Below are 24,356 nucleotides of genomic sequence, written 5' to 3'. Positions count from 1 at the left end.
CAGAGGTTCCCTCTCTGATCAATTAATTTGCTAGAGGGGTTCACAGAATTCAGTAAGAGGTTTTGTTTTGTTTCATCTTGTTTTACTTACATTTACAAATTTCTTTCTTTCTTTAGGTTTGGGGCAATATTTACTATTACTCAGAGCTTACTCATGGCTCCTGTACTCAGGGGTCAGTCTTGGTGGTCAATTCAAGCACCTTAACCCTCTACTGTCTCTCTAGCCAATGCCAGTTTCTTGTAAAAGAATATTATAATCTACTTTCAGCCCGCATCTCCCATCCTGAATGGGGCCTCCTAGCACCCTTTACTTGGTGGTCCCTTCTCTATCTGAGCTGCCTTTTCCCCCAGCATGCAAGGCCTGCTTCTAAGCTGTGGAGTAATCCTCCTGGTACTTGTCTCTACTGTTCTTGGGTGTTAATCTCCATTCTGTTACATACAAATGAGTGCAATCTTTCTATGTCTGTCCCTCTCTTTCTGACTCATTTCACTTAACATGATACTTTCCATGTTGATCCACCTATATGCAAATTTCATAACTTCATCTTTTTGAACAGCTGCATAGTATTCCATTGTGTAAATGTACCAAAAGTTTCTTTAACCAGTCAACTGTTCTCAGGCAAACAGGATGGCCACTTAATACCTCTATTGCAAACCACAACACCCCAAAGTAGAGAGAACAAAAGGGAATTCCCTGCCTCAGAGGTGGGGTGAGGTGGAGGGCGGATGGGGTGGGAGTGGTGGGAGGGATGCTGGGACCATTGGTGGTGGAAAATGGGCACTGGTGGAGGGATGGGCACTCAACCACTGTATGACTGAAATGAAAGCATAAAAGTTTGTAAGTCTGTAACTACCTCACAGTGATTCACTAATAAAAAAAAATTTTTTTTTTGCTTTTTGGGTCACACTCAGGGGTTACTCCTGGCTTTGCACTCGGAAATTACTCCTGGCAGTGCTTGGGAGACCATATAGGATGCTGGGGATTGAACCCAGGTTGGCCACGTGCAAGGCAAACGCCCTACCCGCTGTGCTATTGCTCCGGCCCTAATAAAATTTTTTTTTAAAAAAAAGAATATTATAAATGACTGGATGATTGTCCAGAGGGCAGAGAATTAGAGCAAGCTGGGAAAAAATGGATAAGAGTTTCTATGTCCTCTTGGCATGCCACTCTCCCAGTACGTCCTGTGTTCACCAGACAGATGATTCCAAACCCTGTGCTTCTGGGATTTTTGTAGCGGGCCCATCACATAGAAACAATCACAAACTATTCTCAGCCCTTCTCGCTTCTCAAGAGAGGAGGGGTGGGATGGAGAGATGGGGGGAGTGATCATTCCAAGCTTCTAATCAAGGCTTGGTTTTCCCATCATCAGCCCTCATCCAGGAACCCATTCCGAGTAGCCTCATTAAAATGAAATACACTCCTGTCACCCAGGAAATTGCAAGTTTCAGGAACTCTGTCAAGAGTTAAACCCTGAAATGAGGGTCGAAGACCCACTGTGAGAACAAATATGCTCCTAGCTCATCTCATCCAGAAAATCACATGACTTTCATAAGCCTACATCAAGAGCTGGGGTTCAAACCAATATCTGTTTTCTATTACCTCACAGGTAAAATCCTCTGATTTGCCTAAGAAGTCCCGTTGGCGCCTTGTGAAAACATCTGCTGGATTTGAGAGGTCAGGGCTGCTTCCCTCTTCCATTCAGTGTGTATGTTTGGTTTGGGATTTGTCTGATGGAGAAGCCGGGGCTCTAGGCAGTTTAAGCCTTGCAGATTTCTCCCCACCTGCCTGAAAATCAGTCTGGGTAGCGGAAGCTCCTCCCCAACTCCATCCTGCACCTTCAGTTTTCAGCCCCTTTCTTTCCAGCCTGGTCTCCAGGGAGCTGAGTCGGGTAGGAGGAAGCAGATAAGCCTGACAGTATTGACTTTAAGGGGAGTATTCTATGAATTTACTCTGTAAGTCTGCATTCTTATCTGCTATACACAAAGCATCTAAATCCTTATCTGGCAAATTATTGATAAGTCTTGGTTTGTATACACCCTGATACAAAGAACAGAAAATAATTTTTTAATTCATTATATATTTTTAAGTTAGTTATTATTAAGAACAGTGATTTACAAAGTTATTCATTGTATACTTGCTTCAAACATTAGTGTTCCAACACCATCAGTGTGACCTTTCTTCCAACAATATCCCCAGTTTTTTGTTTTCTTTTTGGGCCATACCGAGAGATGCTCAGGAGTTACTTCTGGTTCCGCGCTCTGGAATCACTCCTGGCGTTGCTTGGGGGACCATATGGGATGCCGGGGATCGAAGCCGGGTTGGCCATGTACAAGGAAAATGCACTACCTGCTGTACTATCTCTAGTCCCTGTCCTCGGTATTGTTTAAACTTTATTTTCTTCTATTCCTGATTCTGCCCATCCTTTGGCTCTTCCCGCTGCCCGGGGGTTTATTGGTTAGAAGTAGAAGACTCCCAGCTCCAGGTCTGCAGAACTGAGAACAAAGCCAGGCTGGTCTTGAGAGCACCAGCAGTGGGAATCTACACGGCTGTGTTACTCTGATGGTAACTCTGGGGTGGGAAGTCTACTAAGAGAGTTATTTCTGTTGCAGTAGTCAACATTTGCTCTGGGTAGAAATACTCATCTGGCTTCAATATCTTAATGTGGCTGTGTATTATCAGGGGGTCTAGGGTCCCAGGAGCTGGACAGTAGAAATTAATATGGACCTGATGCTCAGGATGAGCTTTGCTTTTCTGTCTTCATCCAGCCCTGAGCTGTGTTTGCTCCAAATAGTGCAACTAATGCTTCTTAGTCATGCAGAAGCCAGAGCAACTGGAAGAGAGAGATGGGAGCCAGGATACCAGGTAGGGCAAATGAAAGGAAGATTCTCTCCCTTAGGAGGAAATTGGATACATGTACAATGATTCCCCTTTTAGCTTTCAGATGGAGATCTGGTAACACACAATTATTGAGCAACCAAGATTATTACCACTATTTCTAAGCATTTAGCTCCAGATTACTAATTCTATGCATTTGCTCACGGATCCTTTACAATATCCCACTAAACTGATATTATTCTCAATTCACAACTGGGAAGAGTGAGCACTGTAGCACTGTCGTCCCGTTGTTCATTGATTTGCTCAAGCAGGCACCAGTAATGTCTCCATTGTGAGACTTGTTGTTACTGTTTTTGGCATATAGAATATGCCCTGGGGGGGCTTGCCAGGCTCTGCAGTGCAGGCGGGATACTCTCAGTAGCTTGCTGGGCTCTCTGAGAAGGATGGAGGAATCAAACCCTGGTTGGCCGTGCAAGATAAACGCCCTACCCACTGTGGTATTGCTCCAATCCAAGTATCAACAGGTGTGACCCAAAAAATATATAAATAGATAAATAAATTTAATTTAATAAAACAGGGGCTGGAGCAATATAATAGTAAGACACTTGACTTGCTTACATATCATCCCATATGGTCCTCCAAGTCTGCCATGAGTAACCCCTGAGCACTGCAGGGGGTGCTCCAATATTAAAAAATATCATAATAATAAAGTGAAATCAAACAAAAGAGGGGTTGGGGAGACAGTCCAAGGGTGAAAGCATTTGCCCTTATACATGACCAAGCCTGGTATGATCCCCGACACCACGCAGGGTTCCCTGAGCACAACCGGGAGTGATGGCTGCGCAAACCGCCAGGATTAGTGTCCCCAAAGTAAGATGCAAAACTGCTCAGGAGGTCTCACATGCTGTTGGTGGGAAGGTAACGAGGCGTTGTGGAAGCAGCTCAGGGGCTGAGGTGGGACTGTGCCTACCTCGAAGGGGTGAGGTGTGGGGTTCCATCACCAGCACCACAAAAAAATGAGCAAAAACACTGTAGCACTGTAGCACTGTCATCCTGTTGTTCATCGATTTGCTTGGAGCGGGCACCAGTAACAAGCCTCCATTATGAGGCTTGTTGTTACTGTTTTTGGCCTATCGAATACGCCATGGGTAGCTTGCCAGGCTCCTCCATGTGGGTGAGAGTGAGATTGGAACAAATTAAGTAACTCCCCCAGGGCGAGACTGGTGTCACAGTAGGGATTCAAATACTAGTCAGCCTTTCTCAAAAGCCAAATTAATAGTCTTCTCTTAGTTACTACATACTAAACCACGTTCCACTTGGTGCTTTGCAGGACCCTATCCTATTCAATCTATAGCCAACCAATGAGGAGTATTTTTACTTTAAAAAAACAGGCCCTGGGGGCTGGAGCAATAGCACAGCGGGTAGGGCGTTTGCCTTGCACATGGCCGACCCGCGTTCGATTCCCAGCATCCCATATGGTCCCCTGAGCATGAGCATGGTCGGGGGTGATTCCTGAGTGCAGAGCCAGGAGTAATCCCTGTGCATCGCCAGGTGTGACCCAAAAAGCAAAAAAAAAAAAAAAAAAAAAAAAAAACAGGCCCAGAGAATAAACTGTGGGGCACTTTTACCAGTTTTTAATTTTAATTTTTTCAGGGGTGGCCTCCCACGTGGAGCTCCAGGTGTTCAGGAACTCCATTGGCCAGTCTCAGTCACCTAGACTGTCAGTACCACTGAACAGCCTGAAGATGTGATGCCACTCAGACCGTGCAGTTTCCTGGGATACCAGGACCATCCCAACAGTGCTGGCAGCCTCCAGGACTACCCTTGGTGATGCTTAGGGGACCAGGTGGTCCTGGAAATCAAACCCAAGCTGGGTGTATGCTTGGTATGTTCCTAATTCCTATACTATCTCCCTACCCTAGTGTTTTATTTCATAAATGTGTGGCCATCTTAAGAAAGTGGCAAAGTACTGAGCTGAATTTCTAGACCAACTAATAATCTGCCACCCATAAGCAGTAACCTTCTTATAGTGCTTCTTGCAGGCCAGGTGCAGGGTTGGAGAGCAGACTGAGTAGGAAAGGGCCAGCACACCAGTGCAGGAAACCTTTGCAGATCTGGTTCTGGGTTGTGGATGGAATATTCTCTCTCATTTCTTTTTTGTTTTATTTATTTTAAATTATTTGTTTATTTTTTTTGTTTGGGGGTCATACCCTGTGATTTCCTGGGGTTATTCCTGGCTCTGCATTCAGGAATTACTACTGGTGGTACTTGAGGGACCATTTGAGATGTCAGGGCTCCGCCACATGCAAGGCAGATGCCTTACCTGTTGTCCTATCATTCCAGCTCTCACCCTCATTTCTTATGTTTATTTTCCCCTCTTCATTATTCAAGAGGACTCTGGGACATTTGGATCCAGTTGAGAAGCATCTCTGAGATTCAGCATTTGCAGATTCCTAAACGAGGTCATCTGTTATCTCCAGTAAGCAGCAGACTGTGGCCATCTCCCAAGTCAGGGCAAGTTGGTTTACAGAATAATTTTGTTTCTCCTTCTTTGTCAGGGAAAGTTAGAGTGTGCAGCAGAGGAAAATCCAGGTGGTTAGCTGTTTTCTTTCCTCCTAAATCAGTACCATTTTTCCATTTTCCCCTTTGTTTTTCCTATCTACTGAGCATGCCCAGGGCCACGTACCCAGTGTCCGAAGATTGTGTGTTCGGTAGATTAGAGTGACTTTCTTTTGTGTTGTGACTGGGGAATGACCTCAGGGAAGTCCAAAAATGAGGGTGAAACAGCCAAATCTTTCTACTTATGATCCTGTGATAAAATACCAAAGCTCTGAACTCCTCCCAGGTACCCCTGTCTCCTCCATCACTTTCTTTCACCTGCAGTTTCTTGCTTTTCTTATGCTTTTTAGTTGGTGTAGGTTGAAGTAGGGGAGCCAGACAGAACCTCAGAAGAGATGAGCTAATCACCAAGATGCCCTCTGGGCCTTGTCAATGGAGTGACATTAACCTCCATGAGAAGTTATAGCATCTGTTGGATCCGGAAACGTATTTGTCTAAGAACCTAACTAGCAAATCAGTCAATGCTATGCCAAAGGCTTGTTTCTTTGGACATACCTGTCAGTATTTCACTTAGGGCATAAATACTATTTCTGTTTTTATTTAGGATAAAATTTATCACTATGTAACTTTATAATTATAAAATATAATTTCTCATGTCGAATGAGAAAATGAAGTGAAATGCCTTGCATGCCACTTAATACTTTGTGCCACATTTTGAGACTAGAGAGGTCAGGGTCTGGCCCAGAGTGGGTGTCCCCTGGGTCAAACCATCAGCTCTTTTCACCAGCATTCTCTGCACCGTCTCCTACCTCCTCGCTCCTCAACCCTTCTTGCTCCCCCCACACACCAGTCAGAATGCTCTTCTCTTTTAAAACACAACTGTCACCCAGAAACTCTTCCCAGAGCCTTGGAAGCATTCCCTTTCAACCTGTGTGTTTTCTGACAGAAAGCAGGGCAGGCTGGAGGCAGCTGTTTGGAGAAATGAGCCAGCACTGTCTCACGCCCATCAATAGGGGCTTTAACAAGCAGCTCTTCCATGCACTCAGCACAGTTTTGGGAGGTCTAGTGATTAATGAAACCAAGTGCTCACCCTCCTGACATTTACAGTGCAGTAGGAAAGCCAATACACAAGAAAGCTAGGATGAAATTTGCTTTAAAAGAATTGACACGGAGAGAGTCTCCTTTAAAAAGCTAAAAAGAGCTAGAAAGTCAAAGGAATTTGAGGTTACCATTTAAAATTTAACAGAAAGATAACCCATGACCAAGAATGTCTCTCTTGTTCTCTCTCTCTCTCTCCACACACACACACACACACACACACACACACACGCACACACATGCACACACACATTCCTACAAACTTTATTTTTAAAAAAGCACAGTTTTATTAGGAAAAAATAAAATTTAAATTATTACCGTAGTTGTAATAATTTGAAAAAATATGGAATTTATGACAAATGACAAGACAAAGAGGGTCATTTTATGTTGGCTTTGGGAACAGTTCTGTGAGTCAGTAAAACTTCCATGTATCTTTGCATGTCAGATTAAATATATATCAAGGTGTAAAGATACACAGCAGGGCCCAGGAGGTAGCTCAGGAAGCGGGAGTGCATGCCCGGCATACATGAGGCCCTGGATTCAGTCCCTGGTACTCCCTGGCCTACCCCAGCATTATTGGGCCCCAACAGTGCCACATGCTGGGTCTGAGTATTGAACTGTTGAGTATCACCAGGTGTGCCTCAGGCTCCCTGAGCGCTACTTGGGAGAAACTCCACCCACCCTCCCCCCCCCCCAGCCCCTGCCAAAAAAAAAAACCACTCTCAGGAAAAAAAAGGGGGGGCGGGGGAAGAGGCAGATACTAAATAGTAAAGGGAGATTTTTCACACAACTCTCTTCTTAACTTTTTTTTTTGCTTTTTTCTTGGGGTCACACCTGGCAATACACAGGAGTTACTCCTGGCTCTGCACTCAGGAATCACCCCTGGCGATGCTCAGGGGACCATATGGGATGCTGGGAATCAAATCCAGGTCAGCGTGTGCAAGGCAAATGCCCTACCCTCTGTGCTATCGCTCCAGCCCTCTTCTTAACTTTTAAAAAATAATTTAGGCACCATTAGTACTATTAATGCTAGGGTTTCATATGTACAGTGTTCCAGCATCACACCCTCCACCAAAGTGTCCCTCCCCTTCAGCCTGTCTGCCCCCGCTCACCTTGGTCACCTACGTTGAAAAGCTCATGGTAATTAGTTCTGTAGACTAATTCTCAGGTTCTCCTTCTTTTGGCCACTTGTTATCCTCCTAGTATACTTCTTTATGTCCCACAGAAAGAAATCGTTCTGTGTCTGTCCCTCTCTTTCTGGCTAAATACAGTTGGCATGATGCTCTCCAAATCCATCATATAGCGTGTTTCATTTCTTATAGGCAAGCAGCATTCCATTTTGTGTATCTGTATATCTATATCTATATATCTAGATGTGTATATAAACATATCTTGTAATTTCTTTATCCAGCCATCTGTTCTTGGCCATTTGAGCTATTTCCATATTTTGGCTATCGTGAATAGTCAGACTGCTCTAATAGAAATCATATACAGACCAAATTCCCAAGACTGAGAGTTAATTTAATGGGTATTATTGAAAATTTTATTTTTCAAGCAGAAGCCATCCCTCCCTTTCTCTCACCTATGTATCATTGGCAAAAGCTCTGTACTTGAGGGATCATGCATTGTTGGTGAGTGGGCCCAGGCCTCCAACATGCAGAACATGTGCTCTGCCCGTTGGACTAGCTCTCTGCCTCTACACTAGGTTGTTCTTAAAAGAACAATAAAATGAACAGGCCTCTTAAAGGTATTCAAAAGAAAATGATATATGGGGCGGGGGAGAGGGGTGGGGGGAAGGGGAGAGGTCATAAGCATTATGAGAGGAAGAAAGTAACACAAATGCAGAGACTTTTTAAAAAAATATATTTTTATTAAATCACCATGAGATACACAGTTACAAAGTTGTTCATGATTGGGTTTTGGTCATACAATGTTCCAACACCCATCCCTTCATCTGTGTACATTTCCCACCACCAGTGTCCCCAGTTTCCCTCCTGCCACCTCCAACCACAGTCTACCTCTACAGGAGGCACTTTTCTTCTGTCTGTCTGTCTGTCTGTCTGTCTGTCTCTCTCCCCCCCCCCATCTCTGTCTCTCTTTCTCTCTCTCCCCTTTTGGGTATTAAAATTTAATGCAGATATTTTAAAAATCATTGAATGCCTCTGTGAGACCTTGGTAAATGCACCAATGCATCAGAAAATATCAGTGTTGACATGTTTAAGTACAAAGTTCACTAAGAAATTTTACATTTGCTGTAGCAAACCTGACCTAGGACTTACTAGTAACTTCTGTTAACTATTACTGTCCAGTGATTCGTGTGAGGAATGCTAAGCTGATGCTGCGCACAAGGATAGAGCTGGAAGGAGGTTGAGAATGAAGATTTAAGACTGGATAAGGCTAACGCTTGATCTCTAACTAAATAACCTTGGCCCACCACTACCTGGGCTGACAAAAATCCTTCCCAAAAACCTCAGACTTTCTCTTTCCTGGAGCGGACAATCTCTGCACCACACAGGGCCAGAGAGCCAGTATTCACAGGCTAATCCAGACAGATCTATTAAGGCAGTAGAACCAGAGACCCTCACAATGCCCAGGCTCTCTAGTGACCTGCCCTTCCCTCCGCAGCCCCCCACCCTCACCCCAGGGGCTCGCAGGTGCAGTCTCTCCAAGGGTGGTGAGCACCATGAATAGTAAGGGCTTTAGCTCAAGCACACAGAGGCGTTTAGCTGCCCAGATCTAATCCTCAGTAATAGGATTATGTAAATTCCTACTTCAACTCCTTCCCCTCCAGGACCTTGCCCTTGAAGGCGGGACACTGGGAGACTGGCATGGGAGAAGCCCATCATTCAGAGGACTCACTGTGAGCAGAATGGGATAGGGAAAATTGTTTCCTGTGTTTTAAAAATTATAAAACCATGGTTGAAGAGATAGTACAGCAGGTAGGGCACTTGTCTTGCATGAGGCCGGCTCAAGTTTAATCCCCAGTACCACGTATGGTCCTTTGAGCATTGTCAGGAGTGATCCCTGAGCACAAAGCCAGGAGCAAGCCCTGAGCTCTGCCAAGTGTGGCCCCAAAACGAAATAAATATAAAACCAACAATAACATGACATAGTGATGCTTAAAGAGGAAAGCAAGTGGTGGTACTTACAGTCAGTCGTGCTCCTTTCTCATCTTCCTTGTCCTTTTCCTTCATCCTTATCCAGCAGTGCAGACAGATTCTGTCTTAGAGTGTAATGTTACTGTTGACATCACATGTTTCTGATTTACCAGCTATAACAATTCTTTTTTTAAAAGAAAAAATTAAAAGTGCAGAATATGCCATTAAAAAAAATACTACCTCACAGGTTTGGGGCTATGATGAAGGGTAATAATGTTCTGGGTTTAAAACAAAAACATGTGCTCCAGCAGAACTGCATTGTAATAGGGTGGGGTGGAATGACATGAGTGACACTTCTCACAACACACAACAAAGGCAGAAGGGCCAAAAAAGGACAAATCTAGGATGACTACTGCAAATGATTTCTGATGATGCTCATTGACTATTTCTTTCCAATCCAGTATCTATCTTGCTACCTGAACCAATCATATCACATGTAAATCTAAACATATCAATCACATGTATAAGGCATACAATTGCCATTAAGTAAAAGTCTCTCTCCCATAGCCCAGCACATATAATTCCTACCCAGCTGTCCCCACTCATCTATCCTGTCAACTGGATCCCCTCCTTTGTCTTCTGTGGTTTTATTTTATTTTATTTTTTTCTTTGGTTTGGGGTCTACATCTGTTAGAGCTCAGGGCTTACTCCTGTACTCAGAGATCACTCCTGGCAGTGCTCAGGGAACCTTATGTGGTGCTGGGGATTGACCAGGGATGGTTGCATGCAAGACTAGTACCCTGTTTCCTGTATTATCTCTCCAGCCCCAAGTTCAGTGCTTTTAATGCCTTGTTCTGGTCCTCTTTTAGGATTCACCCAGACCTCATGTGACCCCACTAGACCTGAAAATGCTAGATCCCTGAATTTCTGCCCCAAGTCCCCTCAGTTCATTTTAGAGCTTGTATAAGGTTTTCTCTTAGGCACTAGTGGGATGAGATCATTAAAATAGGTTTTTTAAGGCACCGGACAGCTGGGGTTGGGCATGGGAAAAGAATGGAGATCTGTGTGGGTCAAGAGTCTCCATTTACCCTTATTCTGAACCCCACAAATCTCAAAGACAGCTCCACCTCAATCCCTGAATTAAAATGCTATCCCTTCTACAGGCCACCTCTGATTCTGCAGCCAGACTCTTTTGCCTCTCTGTCCTAAGTCCAGCTTCACACTGACACTCAGGGGCTGTCTATCTTCTATTCAGCCATTTCTCTCCTCTTTCCCTGCCCCAAGCCTTGAATACAGGAAATCATCCTCCTGCCTCCTAAAAACCTGGAAACTCATGCAATACTTTTTACATTTGTAATAAAACCATATTGGCATGGGAATTTTTTTCAGGGGTCATGGGGAAAACAAGTAACCCCAAAATTCAGCAGATAATAGCAGGAAGGATTTCTGACATATTTGTGTTAAGTGAGGTCTGTGGTTGGCAATGGATTTGCTCCACAGCTTTCATCATCATCATCATCATCATCATCATCATCATCATCATCATCATCATCATCATCCCATTGATCGTCGATTTTCTCGAGCGGTCTCAGTAACTTCTCCATTTGTCATAGCCCTGAGATTTTAGAAGCCTGTCTTTCCTCGTCCTTCCCAACAATGCTGCATTGGAGGCTCTTTCAGGATCAGGGGAATGAGACCCATCATTGTTACTGGTTTTGACATCTGAATACAACACATGGAGAGCTTGCCATGTGGGCAGGAAACTCTCGGTAGCTTGCCAGTTTATCCGAGAGGGAGAACTGGGCTATAAGATGTTGTGTGGCTGCGAAGCGGTTGCTCTTCTGGGAACTTGGTTTCAAAGTCTCTGGATATTGGCTGTTGATGGGATTACAGGGTGCCAGGGGCAGTTTCTGGGTGTGACTGCCTAGCTACTGGAAAATGGGAGATCTGGGCGGAAGAGGCCCAGTCCCAATCTGAGCAGGCTTGGAGATCTCAGCCCCAGGTTCTGCACACCTGGTTCCTCTGCCGGTTCCTTTATGTGTGAGGCTCATCCGTACATGTGGAGAGGGCCCTTGAGCATGGCTTTGGCTGGGTTCCGGAGGTCTTTGGCTGCCAGGGCTCTGCTCAGGGCAGGGAGAGAAACTCAACCCACCCCCTTGGAGGGGCCCCAGTGATGACAGCCAGGTGTGGGGGCAAGAGACTCTGTATTGCTCTCTTCCAGGAGCTTGTTTTTATAGTCTCTGGATGTTGGTCATTGGTGGGATTACACGGCGCTGGGGGCAGTTTCAAACTGAAATAACCCAAACATGGTTTTCCCATGACTGAACCAACGATCACTCTTCTGGGAGGAATAAGGGAGGTCTCCCAAGAAATCAGTGCTCAGGGGTCCCTGTGGGCTCTCCCTGGTGTGACTCAACCAGCCTTGCTGGACGGTTCAATGCCAGAGGCTTAGTGAATCAGTGCTGCTAAGGTCCCACTCTGCTGAGGGTCACCAAAGCCACTCTGATGGTACCCTGAGGCCCATGTCATGCTGGGGTTTGAACATTTCTTTCTGGTTTCCAGCAATGACTCTTAAAGCTTCTGCTTCAGCACAAAGCCTGGAAGGTTCCCTCACATTCCTTTGCACAGTGCAATCACATGGCTAAAACCGAAGGTGGACAAGGAAACAGCCTCCCTCTACAGGAAGACTGTGTGACTGGGCAGTGGGAGGGGGTACAGAATCTTTTCAAGGTGATGGGGAGCCCTAAATTCTACAAATAATATAGACTGACTGCCACAATTTCTTAATGCCCATTAATTATACCGTAGCGCAGTGTTAAATGTGTTGCCTCTTCTGTTTTTCTGTTCCATTCCTCACAATTCTCTCAATGTCCCCAATTTACTAATGATGAAATTGAAGCATAAAGAAAGGTAATGTGGATCACATAAGTGAGTAGATCAGGGATTTCAACCTGGGAAATACAACTCTGGGCTCCTTTGCTCTTATTAACAATACTCGCAATGCATTTGTGACTTTATTGTGCAAATCTTATGTTTGGTCCTTCAGAGAAGTTGATGCCTAGAAATTCATTACTTCACCCAGTCATTAATCAATCAATTTTGATCAAATCCTGTTCACAGAGCCAGGGAAGCATGATAAATAAATTTTTACTAAATGAGAATGAGTACTAAGAAAAAAGAAATCAAGGCAGGAAGAGGAAATCCTTTGTGAATGAAGGTACAGTTTTAAATACTGTGGTCATAGATTCTTCACTGAAGTGACATTTAAGCAAAGACTTAAAGAATGTCAGTTCTTTGAGGCAGGAATTTGTGTCTGATTTGTTTTGTTTTCCCAGCCCTTTAATTGGGACCTGAAATCCACATCTACTCTGAGTACTCTTCAAGAGATAAAGATAAAATAGTGAGCTTTAGGTTTGACAGTTCAATAGCAAAGTTTAACCACTGCTGCACTGGACAGATTCTAGATTTATTCATCTGTGTCCACTAAGCCCAGCACAGGACTCAGTTATTTCAGCAACCTTTCAGTGAGTTGCTGCTAAGAGGGAAGTGTGTGAATAATTTGGCAGAGGTGTAGTTTTGGGTAGAGAAAACAACTCAAAAGTATGAAGCAGGAGGAGGCCTAGTATATTCCACAAACCACAGGAGTCAGGGTGGAGAAGAAAAGGAGCGTTAGGGAGAAGGATCAGATGGGGCAGAGGCAGAACAAGGACCTGGAAACAATTATAGAGACTTGAGCTTACAGATGAGTCAAGTGAAAAGGGGTTCCACGGGATCCTTCTGGAAGGTGATGGAGAACAGATGGAGAGAACCAGGTGCAGAAGTAGAAAGAACCCATGAGAGGTTGCTGAAATCAATAGCTGAGTCCAGTGCTGGGCTCAGCGGATAGAGGTGAGACTGAGAATCCCGCCAGTGCAGCTGTGGTTAAACTTTGCCGAAGTTTAGTTTAGTTTAAAGCTGAGTTTCTTCTCTAACTCTTGAGGAGAACTTAAGAGAAGATGCAGATTTCAGATCCCACCTCCAGAGAGCTCACCTGTCTCCCCTCTGCCCCATGATTCTGAAGCAGGTGGGTTGGGGACCCTATTAGGGGACCCAGTGGGGCGTCGCTGCTGATGAATGGCAAGAGACGGGGTGCTTAGGCTGCGCGCCCGCCGGGCCTTTGGTAGTGGGTGGTGGAAACCCTGCGCCCGCCCCGTCCTCACACAAAGCAGGGCTCACCACCACCCCTCCCCCCAGCCCTTTCCGGGGCGCAGGAAGGGCCGGTTCCAGAGGACGTGGGGAGCGGGGTGGGACTGACCGTCGGGGTCCGGGGCGGGAAGGGGGACAAAAGGCGGGGTCCTATAAAGGCGGCGGCGCCCAGGCGAGGGCGCAGACGGACGGCGACCACGACAGCAGGAGGGGGCGATCCTGGCCCTTGGTGAGAAGGTGCATCCGATTGCGGGCTCTGGGGGTGCCGGCCCGTGTCCAGCGCAGCCTCCCGGGCCCGAGCTGCAGTCGCCCAGCAGTCGGGCAGGGGCGTGGGGGGCGACCTGGTAACAGCCACCGAGGTGACTAGGTGAGACTCGGGCACTTTCCGTGGGACAGGGTGGGTGGCGCCGCATCGGGGGAGCGCGCGGTGGAGGGGAGAGCGAGGGCAGACCCCCAGCACTACATCCTCTCTGCTGAGCGAGCCCCCACGCGCGGGCCGGTGCGAAATTTGAGGACCCCAAGGCGGGACCCGCCGAGGCTGTAAAAAGCCGACGGGACGTGGCCGGCTCTGGAGCCTGGCGGGACGGGCTGGTGGGTCTGCGGGCAGGTGGGTCTGCGCCGCTCGGGGTTGGCGGGATGGGTGCCCCAGGCGGGGTGGGGGGGGGCTGATTCTGGGCAGGCGTACTTATTTAGAAATAGATTCCGTGCAAAGCTATGTGGGGAAGATTCCATTTGAGTTAGATGATTTTTGAAGGACACATGCACTCAGGCGCCTAATAGCAGCAGCTTGGGCATGAGATTGAATGGACAAGTAGGAAGCCAGGCAAGAGAGCGGCACTCCCTCTGGGGGACCACACCCGGAGGTCGCAAAGCCACCAGCACCGCCTACCATGGAACCTTATTAGTACATAAAATTCAGATTAAGGGTTGGTGGAAATAAAGATGTCATTGCCTCCCGCTGAAATATAGAAACCTCTGAGTCCCATCTACATGATCCCCTGTTGGTGGGTGAAGACTGAGATGCAGAATGCCTAGGCAGAAAGGATGTCATTCATGAATACAGTAGGAGCATCGGTATGTCACCACTGGAGGTGACAGGTCAGCAAAGCGGAGAATGACCGTGATCCACACAGAGAAAGTGACCGATGCTCTAACAGGAGCTGCTGCTTTTGTGTGCCGGTGCTTTCTGGTCACACAGTCCAGATCAAGTAGAAAGGACAGAGCACACACTCCCAGCTGGCTTTCCTAAAGGGGCCAGGGCAAGTGTTCGAATGTCACCTTGTCTATGCTATGAGGCTTTACCTCCCTCTGGCACTTGTTCCCAGCTCGGAGCAGGGAGGTAAGGAGTGGCTTATATTGTTGGGTGAACACCTGGCTCTGTTCAACCTTTTGAAATTATTGTAGAAGTAGCATGTGTTCATTTAAGAAAGAAAAAAATATTCAAGTAGCAGACAAGTTTATAAGGACATAGAGAAAGTCCTAACATCCATAAGAGAGTGAAGGAGGGGGAGGGAGAGACATGCAAGTTTATGGGTCAAGAGAGATAGTACAGAAGGTAAACCCTCCCCCTGCTTCCCTTTTGGCCATACTGAATGGTGCTTAGGGATCTTTAGAAGGAAAATATCATTTATGTAGCATTATGTAGGAATTATGGTAATTAAACCTGACTATTGTGTTAAAATGCAACACATGTATCATATATTAATACTTATAGTAATTATTGAGTATATTTGGTTATTTTATCTGTGTATTTAAATTCATGTTTTTAAAATCATTACTCTAGGGCCACAGAGATAGCTCAATGGGCTGCGTGCATACTTTGTATGCAACACAAGGTCCCACAAGTACAGAGCTGGAAGTAGCTCCTGAGTACTTCCAGACGTGATGCCCAACCCCAAAATTGGATATTCTGAGAAAGGAGCAGGAGATTTTATTTTATTTTTTTTTTTGCTTTTTGGGTCACACCTGGCGATGCTCAGGGGTTACTCCTGGCTTTGCACTCAGGAATTACTCCTGGCAGTGCTTGGGGGACCATATGGGATGCCGGGGATCGAACCCGGGTCGGCCGCGTGCAAGGCAAACGCCCTACCCGCTGTGCTATCGCTCTGGCCCCAGAGATTTTAAATTTTTCTTTCTCTAAGCTAGAATCTGTTTCTAGGTTCCCCAAGCAACCACAAGGGTCCATGGTATAAAAAGGTGATGGACCCCAATTCATTAGGAGTCAGTGGGGACATAGATGCATAACACTCAGGTTTGAGACACGTGCTTTGCCATTGATTCTGTGTGTGACCTGAGACAAAATTTCACCTTTGTTTTGTATCTAGCAGATGTTTTCTGTTTCTGTGGCATCTGCTGAATTTCGAAGCTCTGAAATCAAAATTAGCAGCCAGTTGGTCCATAGAATTGAAAAAACACTATGCAATTTTTCTCTGATGTATTAAGTGCTTCAGTAATTTTCAGTGACCTCTACTTTGAGTTTTTCCAGCTTGTTAAATCGCTGATTTCTATTTCCCCTTGTGAAAAAGGAGAGGAACACACTTGAGGAAAAATCAACAAGTAATTCTTATCACTGCCTAGGCTGGCAGGCCCCATTTGGGAATCCTGTCTCTTCTTTCTTGTTATTTCTGTCTGCTTCCAAGAACAATAGGATTGAGCCCTCTTAGAAGAGAACAACAGATAGTTTATCCTGCCTAATCTTTTTCTTCCCAAAGATACCCGCTCCCACCACCACCACCACCAGGGACAAGAGTTGATTTAGTGAATGAGCTAAACCCTCTTTTGATGAGAGGAGCTTGAATGTAACTTTACTTACAGGGTCCTGAATGCAAATTAGCTAGCCTTGAGTGAGAAAATCTGCATAATTTTCCCTCTGTCTTAAAATCTCCTTGATTTAGGTTCACAGGTTAGATTTGGTTGAATCCCATTCTGATGACACTCATACTTTTATTGTTGAAACAGAAGTTGGATTCTTAGAAATGACATAGATTAGAGCCAACAGGTCTGACATTGTGGCATTTTAGGGCAAGGCAGAAAGAGAGCTGGGTGTAGTTTCATCAGATTAGAAGGATCTCTGGTCTGCTAGAAAAGCCTTAGAATTTACTTGTGTTGTCTCTCTGCAACTCCTCCTGCTTCCCTTTCTTTGTCACACAGGCCACAAATCTCAGTAACCAGCAACCAATTTCTGTACAGTCGCAGTGAGCGTAAAATATTTTAAAAATTTGCTTATTTATTGCTTTTTGGATCATACTCGGCAATGCACAAGGGGCTACTCCTGGCTCAGCATTCAGGAATCACACCTGGCGGTGCTCAGGGGACCATATGGGATGCTGGGAATTGAACCCAGGTCGGTCGCATGCAAGGCAAATGCCCTACCCGCTGTGCTATCGCTCCAGCCCCCTGGCATTAAATATTGAGACTGGAGCTGGGAGTAAGAATAAGTCCTATTGGAGGGCCTCCAAAGTGAAGAAGTGGATGTAAGTTAACTGATGGAGGAGTGCTGAGGCTAAGCCTTGAAATCGGACTGCCACTCTCCTAAGTACTCATTTCTCAGCATTGCTCTGATCTCCCAGAGCACAGAAGCAGGAAAGGCCACAGGAAGTATTCACAGGGCACAGAGATGATTGAGAATTCTGCCTTTGGAGCAATGACACTTTGCAAGGGAATAGACTTCTTGCATTTATTATGCCAAGCACATAGTGTCTCAATTTTATAAACTTTATGTAGTATCTTATCCATTTTATAAACTTTATGTAGTATCTTAACCATCACAAGAAATCTGTTGGTGACTTTTATCTCCATTTTCCAGACAAGAAAACTGGGACTGGAAGAAGTGGACTGACTTCTTCAGAACCATGTATCTAGGAAATTGAGAGCTGAGATTCAAATTCAGGTTTTTCTGCTTTATTTTTACTGTCTTTTCGATGGTTACAATAGTGTTAAAGTTTGTGATATCAACATATAAAATTTGTTTCTTCTTTGAAGCTTATAAATCTCTCAAATTTTTATCTCATGAATTAAAGAACATGAATAGTTTCCTCTTCTGAAAATATGAAACCACAGGATTTAGAATAAACATACAAATTTTCTTTTTGTATTTTTCCCTAATCCACTGTCTTCACCAGCGAACCACTGTGGGCATTTTGACCTGAATCCTTCCAGATATTTTTTTATATATGTTTTAATATAATATATATAAAATATGACATATATTTATATATTATTTTTATATTTTATATTTATATATGTGTATATATATGGACTGGAGCAATAGCATAGCAGATAGGACATTTGCCTTGCACGTGGTCAACCTGGGTTTGATTCCTCCATCCCTCTTGGAGAGCCCGGCAAGCTACTGAGAGTATTCTGCCTGCACGGCAGAGCCTGGCAAGCTACCTGTGGCATATTCAATATGCCAAAAACAGTAACAAGTCTCACAATGTGTTCGAGCAAATTGATGAACAATGGGATGACAGTGCTTCATATGAGGAAGAGGGGGTCATGCCCAGCTCTCCTTGGTAGACCTTGTGGTGCCAGGTAACAACCCAGGAGCTTCCACATTCAAAGATGTATTCTGACCCTTTGAACCATGTCCTCTTACTCCTGTAGCATGAAATAAATATGTTAATAAGAAACATGCTTTTTACTCACCTATAGTATCTTTATAATGAAAAATTTAAATCACAATAGACTATTACTCTTTTATCATTGATAGAGCTAGTAATTGTAATCTTTTAACATTTATGGAACATTCACTGTGTGCTCCATACTGGGTACAACTGTGGTTGGGTCCCGGTATTCTAGCTCTTACATGGGGAGACTTCAGCCTTCTACAGTGTGAGGTCTTTCAACTAAAAGAGCTGCGCTACAAACTCCTTTCCAAATATTATATTGTTAATGGACCTAGCTCATAGTTTATTTTCTTAAAATTCCTTCTCAAACTATTGACTAAAAATATACATATGCATTATATTCACAGACACACAACTCACTCAGTCCTATGCTGTGCCTGATTCTGAGCAATTACAAAGAGTTAGTCATGAAAGTATGAAAATGTAGGGATAACACAACCTTATAACTTTAAGGCTTCAAAGCAGCCGGGGGAAAAGGCTGAAGAGTATTACTCTAACCCTGCTTTCTTTTGCCACATTTATCAAAGGATCCAAAAGACTTAAAAATAAGGAAATGAGGCATGGAGAGATAGTACAAGGGGTTAAGATGCTTGCCTTGAAACCCACTAAAGTTGGTCCAAATCCCCTCAATCAGATTTGGTCCCCAGAGCACTGCTAGGGATCACTCCTGAGCACAGAGCCAGGAATAGCCCTTTAAGAACAATGGAATGTGGCTCCAAAACCCTGAAAATTAATTTCTAAAAACTGGGTAGAGAAGATCTAACCTCTTCAGTTCTGGGCAGGACATGTGCGTAGAACTTTTACAAGGTATTGGTTCCTGGGGCCTTTTTCTTTTTTTTTCTTTTTTTTAAAATTTTTATTTTTTTCTTTCTTGCCTCAGGATTACAAGCATGACCAGGAAGATCTTTGCCAATACCAGGGAGAGGTGGAGGCAGCAGAATGTCAATAGTGCCTTTGCCAAGCTGAGGAAGCTCATCCCCACTCACCCTCCGGACAAAAAGCTCAGCAAGAATGAAACGCTTCGCCTGGCAATGAGGTACATCAACTTCTTGGTCAAAGTCTTAGGAGAGCAAAGCCTGCATCAGGCAGGAGTGGCTGATCAGGAAAACATTCTGGGACTCTTCCCCCAAGCACCCCACCCTCCAGAGAGGACTCTGCTTGTTGACTACCAGACCCCTTCCCCTGATCTGGGCCACTGCGTTCCATAGTGTGTCTCTGCCTGTCCCCTCCCAGAGCATTCCTTGTTCAGAAGCCTCTGACTGTGGACAGCCTGTTGTGTGTTCCAGAGTCAGCCTGGTAGTTTGGAGACGTGAATTTGAGCTCTATAGGAGGTGCTCAGGGAGCCCAGAGGAGGTCACAACACTGTGGCTTTGCAATCACAGAACCACCTGTCTCTCTATGTGAACCAACTGCATAGGATGTTTGACACAAATTTCTGGTTTAAAACTGGTTCCACATTCCTGTTTCACTCAATGTTGTTTCCAATGATAAGAAAGGGTGGATGAGTAGAGGTTCTTTCCCTCTGGACAATTGTTAAGGTTTGTCTTGAGCAAAAAAAAAAAAAGGTATACTGGAGCAAGGATGCACAAAGAAAGTCTTAAGGTTGACAAATGAAAAAGACAGCCCTTGTGGAAACCAACCTGGAGACATGTGGGAAAAGCTGGTGGAGGAAAAACCCTCTCGACACGCGAGGATTGCAGCAATGCAGCAGCTCCACAAAGAAGTGCTTGGCAGCCCTTGTCTCTGTGGAAACGTGAGGTGTGACTTGCATTGAGTCAGTCACGTATTAGTATCTCCAAGCCAAATAATGGATCATATTTGTGACAGGAAGGGACTTGGTATTTGATGAATTAATGAGTTAATAGTGTTCTTACAGAAGAGAAGTTTGTTAACATGGACAATCTAACTCCTTTGTTTCACATGTTAGTGACATTTTAAGTTCAGCCTGAGTTTCTTCTGCTTTAAAACTGGTATAATTCAAATATGTATATGGAAACCTGAACATTACAATTTAGTGTCTTTTTTTTAAAAAAAGAGAGCTTGGTTCAAACAAAGAGATTTAGAGTAGACAATAGGATAGTAATACCTGACTTTAATGGATTCATGGGTTTTAATTTGTCTTCTTTGCTGAAGAGAATTAGCTCAATCTTACCCTGGGATGGATGATACCCATAGGTCAGTGAAATAAAGTGTACCTGGCATAATTTATCATCATGTGTCTCACCCCCTCACACACACATACTCCAGGATACTCAGATCCAAAGAGGAATCTCATAGTTGAACACAGAATATAAATAATGTCCTTTGATTGTCTCTGGGACGTTCATTTCCCCAAAGTTCTTGACAGTGCATTGGTTTTAAAACCTTCTGAACCACAGGAAACTGTTGTATTTGAGGTTATGGATTGCCAGAATGTGTACAATAGAAGAATTTAAATTTCCTTCCACTCTCCAAAGAAGATATTTGATTTATGAAAGGTTGAAACAAGCCTTTTGGTTTAGTTATCAGAAGAAAGCTGGATGAGACTCCCTTAAATCTCATTCCCCCTAAAGCAAGATCATAATGTCACCAAATTCTCTACAGCACTCACTCTTGTAGTACAGTCATTCATTCGAAGCAATATATTCTCCTGATAGGTCATTTATTTAAATTTCATTCAGTACACTTCCCTATGGGGCTAGAATAATCCAGGGAAGCACATAAGCACAGAGTCCAGGGGATTTTCTCCAAATATCCATTTCTTTTTCATGAGCTTATGTGGACTTAAGTTTGTACCCAAACTATCAAATGATAGTACATGTCTTCTCAAAGATTTGGAAACAGTTGTCAATTGAATAACATTACATACTCTCTCATTTGGCGTTAAATCAAAACTGCCTTCTCCCAGCCTTCTTATAGTATCTTGTTTTCACATGTTTCTGAGGAAATCACAGAGACTGAAGACAGGATTTTAATGCCCTTCCATGAGTGGATGCATTTTCCTGCCTTCAGGTCTTGGTCTGTGTGAATAAAGGGCCTTCCCACGATAGTGTAACAGAATGTACCTGATGAAGGGAATAGAATTATCTAAAAAAGACACTGCAGAAAAATTGTTTGATAAATGAATAAGCATTTATAATATTGATGTGATGCTGGAGAGACAGAACAGGGGGTGCTATGCATGCAGCCAATGCTAGTTTGATCCCTGGCACCTCATATATATATATTTTTTTAGCCCTCCCAGAAATAATCTCTGAGTGCAGAGTGAGGAGTAAGCCCTGATCATTGCACATTGTGGTCCCCAAACATTTTACTTTCACCTCTTAGATTATGTCTTTTGTAAGCTTGGATTTTTTGAAGATAAGTCTGTGTTAGAGTAAAGGGACTGTCAGAAGGAATGATGGTTGGCTCCAGACCAAATATTTGGAAAGGGATCCATGAGACCGGAAGCTAACACAGAAATCACTTCACAGTCTTCCTTGGTGACACCCACTTCTGGTTCAGTGATGGCTGCACTAAGAATTTATAATTCAAGCACATTGCATTGCACTAAGGGTGCATTTCTTCATGGCTCATTTGCACCCAACCGAAAACTTTAAACAGATTATATAATCGATGCTACTCAGCCATTTGTGAAAAGTATTTATTCTCCTAAGGACAGCACTGGAACTTCTAGAAATCAGATACAAATGGGTTCATTAATTTATAAAGTTTAGTTTAGGATCACTAATTTTACTTCTTTTGTAGAAGAGAAAACAGGATTTTGGAATACTTTTACCATAGTCACACAGGCAGTTAATGAGCCCAGGACACAGTGCCAAGTTTTCTGGGTCCAACATTTCTTCGGCTCTGGTCAGTTGCCAAGTACTTTAAAGTTGAAAGTGGGCGAGCCCCTTGTTATATGCATCTCTTTAACATGGTGTTCAGTAGCATTCCACCTAGACTTTTGTTGTTCCAATTGAATTACTGTACTTTGTAGAAAGTGGTTAAATATATCAGCCAAAGATTTTATTTGTTGGTATATTTTGTGAGCTCTTAACTGCTATTTAACTATTAATTTATTGAAAATAAATTATTTAAGAAAACAAGGTCTCTTTCTCTTCCTTTTATAAAGATTTAATAAATTCACTAAGCCCACCTACACATTCTCTCCTGGCTTTTACCCCCTTCCCCACCATGTCATATTACATCCAGGTTCTATGATAGCCTGGTCCCAGTATACCTTTCCTTTACGTTCCATAACTTCTGAAAAATACTATTGTATGGTTTGATGAAATGATTTCATTTTATACTCTTCAAATGTGCCCCAGTTTTTAAAACTTTTGTGTGTGTGTGAGTTTTCTTTTAATGAGTCCCCCCAGCGGTGCCCAGGACCTGGGTGGCCACTCCTAGTGGTTCTGGATCTGGTAGTGTGGATCTGACAATAGGTTTGGTACTTGAGTTCCTGACAGTGCTCAGGGGCTACCAGGGCTACATCCTGTGGTGCTGATATGGGAGGTGATAGAATGTGGTACTTGAAATCTAACCCAGTACGCTGTGCATGCAAGGCTTGCAGTTCACCTCGTCTTGGCTATTTCTCCAGTCCCCGACTTTACTCTTGTGATTCCATCTCCTAGTATAAGTGTTTCCATTCTCACTCTTTCTACTCACCCTTCTACTGGGAGCAAGTTCATTTGCTAAAATCCTTCATGATTGATACTAAATATCACACCTTCCCAATCTGTTCATCTTAAAACACCATCCCTTGCATGAAGTCATCCTAGATTTCTACCACTCTATCTAAACTTTTTTTTTGCTTTTTGGGTCACACGTGACGGTGCACAAGGGTTACTCCTGGCTCTGCACTCAGGAATTACTCCTGGCGGTGCTCAGGGGACCATATGGGATGCTGGGATTCGAACCCGGGTCGGCCACGTGCAAGACAAATGCCCTACCCACTGTGCTATCACTCCAGCCCCTCTATCTAAACTTTTGTAGACTCCTTTATGTAATGCACCATGCTCACTTCCTCTATGTGATTTCTAGAGGTCTGTCTATATTCTGTCTCACCATCACCATGACCACTGGTCACATCCCCCCCGACTTGAGGACAGGAACAGTTACTAATATTTAGTCAGCATAACAGCCATGTGAGTGACTTCACCTTCAAAATGAGAAAACCTTATAAAAATTTCCTCTGTTAAGACGTCTAGTTGTTCCTAAAGGATACTTTCAAGCAAAGCTTGAACTGGCTGAATTTTCCTGAGAAACTCAATGTCTAAGGCTCTTGTTAAAAGTTTTTTTTTATTATTATTATTATTATTTTCATTCAGTGTTGCCCTTGCAACACCTGCTTTATGAGGTTCATCACCTAAGAATGGCTTCATGTGGCCAAAATATGTATGTAAATACCCTACTGGCTTTGCCATTTAAAAAGCACTGGATGAAAGGGGCTTGGAAGAATGGACAGCTTAACTGCTGACCCACAGGCCAAAGGTTATTTAAAAGTTGCATCCCCAAATATAAAGGTCAGAGTTCGGGTGGAATCTCTGAGGCCAATGTTGATGCAAAGTAAGGGATTTAGAGTGGCAGGTGCTGAGGAAGGAGAGCCAAGGAATGAGTGTAGTGAGAGACTTGCAGCACGCCTGGCCCAGTGGTTTCCCAGACTGCACTTGCATTCTACACAGTTGGAGCATATAATAAACCAAGCAGCTGTCTGATTTTCTGTTTATCACTAGTGACCAATCACACGGATATTTTTAAAAGAAAATTAGATTATATACAAACATTAAAATTGTACTCTACCAAATAATATTGAAGAATTTATTTATTTATTTATTTATTGCTTTTGGGGTCACACCGGCAATGCACAGGGGTTCCTTCTAGCTCTGAACTCAGGAATTATCCCTGATGGTGCTCGGGGGACCATGTGGGATGCTGGGAATCGAACCTGGGTCGGCCGCATGCAAGGCAGACATCCTCCCCGCTGTGCTAT

The 24,356-nt window shown here is 44.0% G+C and overlaps 2 protein-coding genes across 5 annotated transcripts in view; both read left to right on the top strand.

Moving 5' to 3' along the window:
- The window catches only part of FKTN (fukutin), a 91,523-nt gene extending 72,122 nt beyond the window's left edge, over window positions 1-19,401 (top strand). Inside the window, exons 11-12 of one of the 3 annotated variants that reach the window (XR_008629846.1) lie at window positions 1,607-1,674; window positions 17,581-17,659. Coding sequence is in view for 2 of the 3 variants with exons in the window: in XM_055136927.1 (XP_054992902.1) it covers window positions 17,581-17,636 (56 nt within the window). In the remaining variant the exon portion in view is untranslated. Of the gene's footprint in view, window positions 1-1,606; window positions 1,675-17,580; window positions 17,665-19,283 lie in introns of those variants that run through there. The other 2 variants (XM_055136927.1, XM_055136934.1) reach the window with 2 other exon arrangements.
- TAL2 (TAL bHLH transcription factor 2) overlaps window positions 1-22,410 on the top strand; it is a 41,287-nt gene extending 18,877 nt beyond the window's left edge. Inside the window, exons 1-2 of one of the 2 annotated variants that reach the window (XM_055136948.1) lie at window positions 14,045-14,142; window positions 19,284-22,410. In XM_055136948.1, the coding sequence (XP_054992923.1) occupies window positions 19,294-19,611 (318 nt within the window). In that variant the 5' untranslated portion in view covers window positions 14,045-14,142; window positions 19,284-19,293 and the 3' untranslated portion in view covers window positions 19,612-22,410. Of the gene's footprint in view, window positions 1-14,044; window positions 14,143-19,283 lie in introns of those variants that run through there. The other variant, XM_055136943.1, reaches the window with a different exon arrangement.
- Window positions 22,411-24,356: the final 1,946 nt, after the last annotated feature.

This window comes from Sorex araneus, chromosome 1 (assembly GCF_027595985.1).
Source record: "Sorex araneus isolate mSorAra2 chromosome 1, mSorAra2.pri, whole genome shotgun sequence".
Classification (NCBI taxonomy): domain Eukaryota; kingdom Metazoa; phylum Chordata; class Mammalia; order Eulipotyphla; family Soricidae; genus Sorex; species Sorex araneus.
This window is presented reverse-complemented; position numbering and strand designations above follow the sequence as displayed.